The sequence below is a fragment of the Seriola lalandi genome, unplaced genomic scaffold (assembly GCF_002814215.2).
Source record: "Seriola lalandi dorsalis isolate HSWRI2012SDOR001 ecotype SW California unplaced genomic scaffold, Sedor1 jcf7180002054955, whole genome shotgun sequence".
Classification (NCBI taxonomy): domain Eukaryota; kingdom Metazoa; phylum Chordata; class Actinopteri; order Carangiformes; family Carangidae; genus Seriola; species Seriola lalandi.
Window position 1 is genome coordinate 266,035 of NW_019525506.1, and position 778 is coordinate 266,812.

General features: G+C 43.8%; 1 protein-coding gene across 1 annotated transcript in view; it reads right to left on the reverse strand.

The window, feature by feature from the left end:
• LOC111645690 (GTPase IMAP family member 4-like) overlaps positions 1-771 on the reverse strand; it is a 906-nt gene extending 135 nt beyond the window's left edge. Inside the window, exon 1 of the mRNA XM_023394987.1 lies at positions 117-771. Within this exon, the coding sequence (XP_023250755.1) occupies positions 117-771 (655 nt within the window). The remainder of the gene's footprint in view (positions 1-116) is intronic.
• Between the last annotated feature and the right edge of the window lie 7 nt (positions 772-778).

Here is a 778-nt window from a genome sequence, read left to right on the forward strand (position 1 = left end):
AGAAGACATTAAGTTTTCTTTGTTCAAGTATAAACGTGAATGAATGGTTTATGACAGATTTTTTTTTTTTAATTATTGATTATTATTCATATTTTAAAAGAATGTATTGTACTTACAACTGCCTTTGGTTTTTGTTTTCAGATCCATAAGCTCAGAGTTCAGAGACTGAAGTTGTATGATCTTTTCTATTTGGGCATGAGCAAATGTCTCAGTTGTGTAGCAGCATGTTGTGTCCTTATTGTGTCTCATCTTGTCCACAGCGTCCAACAGCTCAGAGATCTGCTGCTTGTCCTTGACGTTGAAAACAACAGATCTTCCTCCACAGCTCTGAAGCAGCTCCTGGATGTCTCTGTTCTTTCTTATAAAGTCAACAACAGCTGCAGCAGCAGGATCTGACTCCACAGTGAACAGAATCATGGTGAAGTCATTGATTCGAGAGCTGAATGAGTTCTGGATGGTCTTTAACTCTCCCTTGTCGTCATCAGTGAGGGGACCCACAGGTAGGACCAGGATGAAGGCATGGACGCCCTCAGGATCACAGAGGGAGATACACCTGAGTGATTCCTCCATCACTTCCTCCTGAGGTTTTCCATACAAGGCAGGAAGCTCCACCAGGGAAACCTGACGTCCTCTCACCTCTCCCTGATGTTTAACACACTCTGATGAGCTGGAGACTGAATGAAGCTCTGTCTGACCTAAAATGGCCTCGGCTGCTGAAGTCTTCCCTGCTCCTCTCCTCCCACACAGAACCAGGTTTAAAGCTGGTTTCATGTGTTCA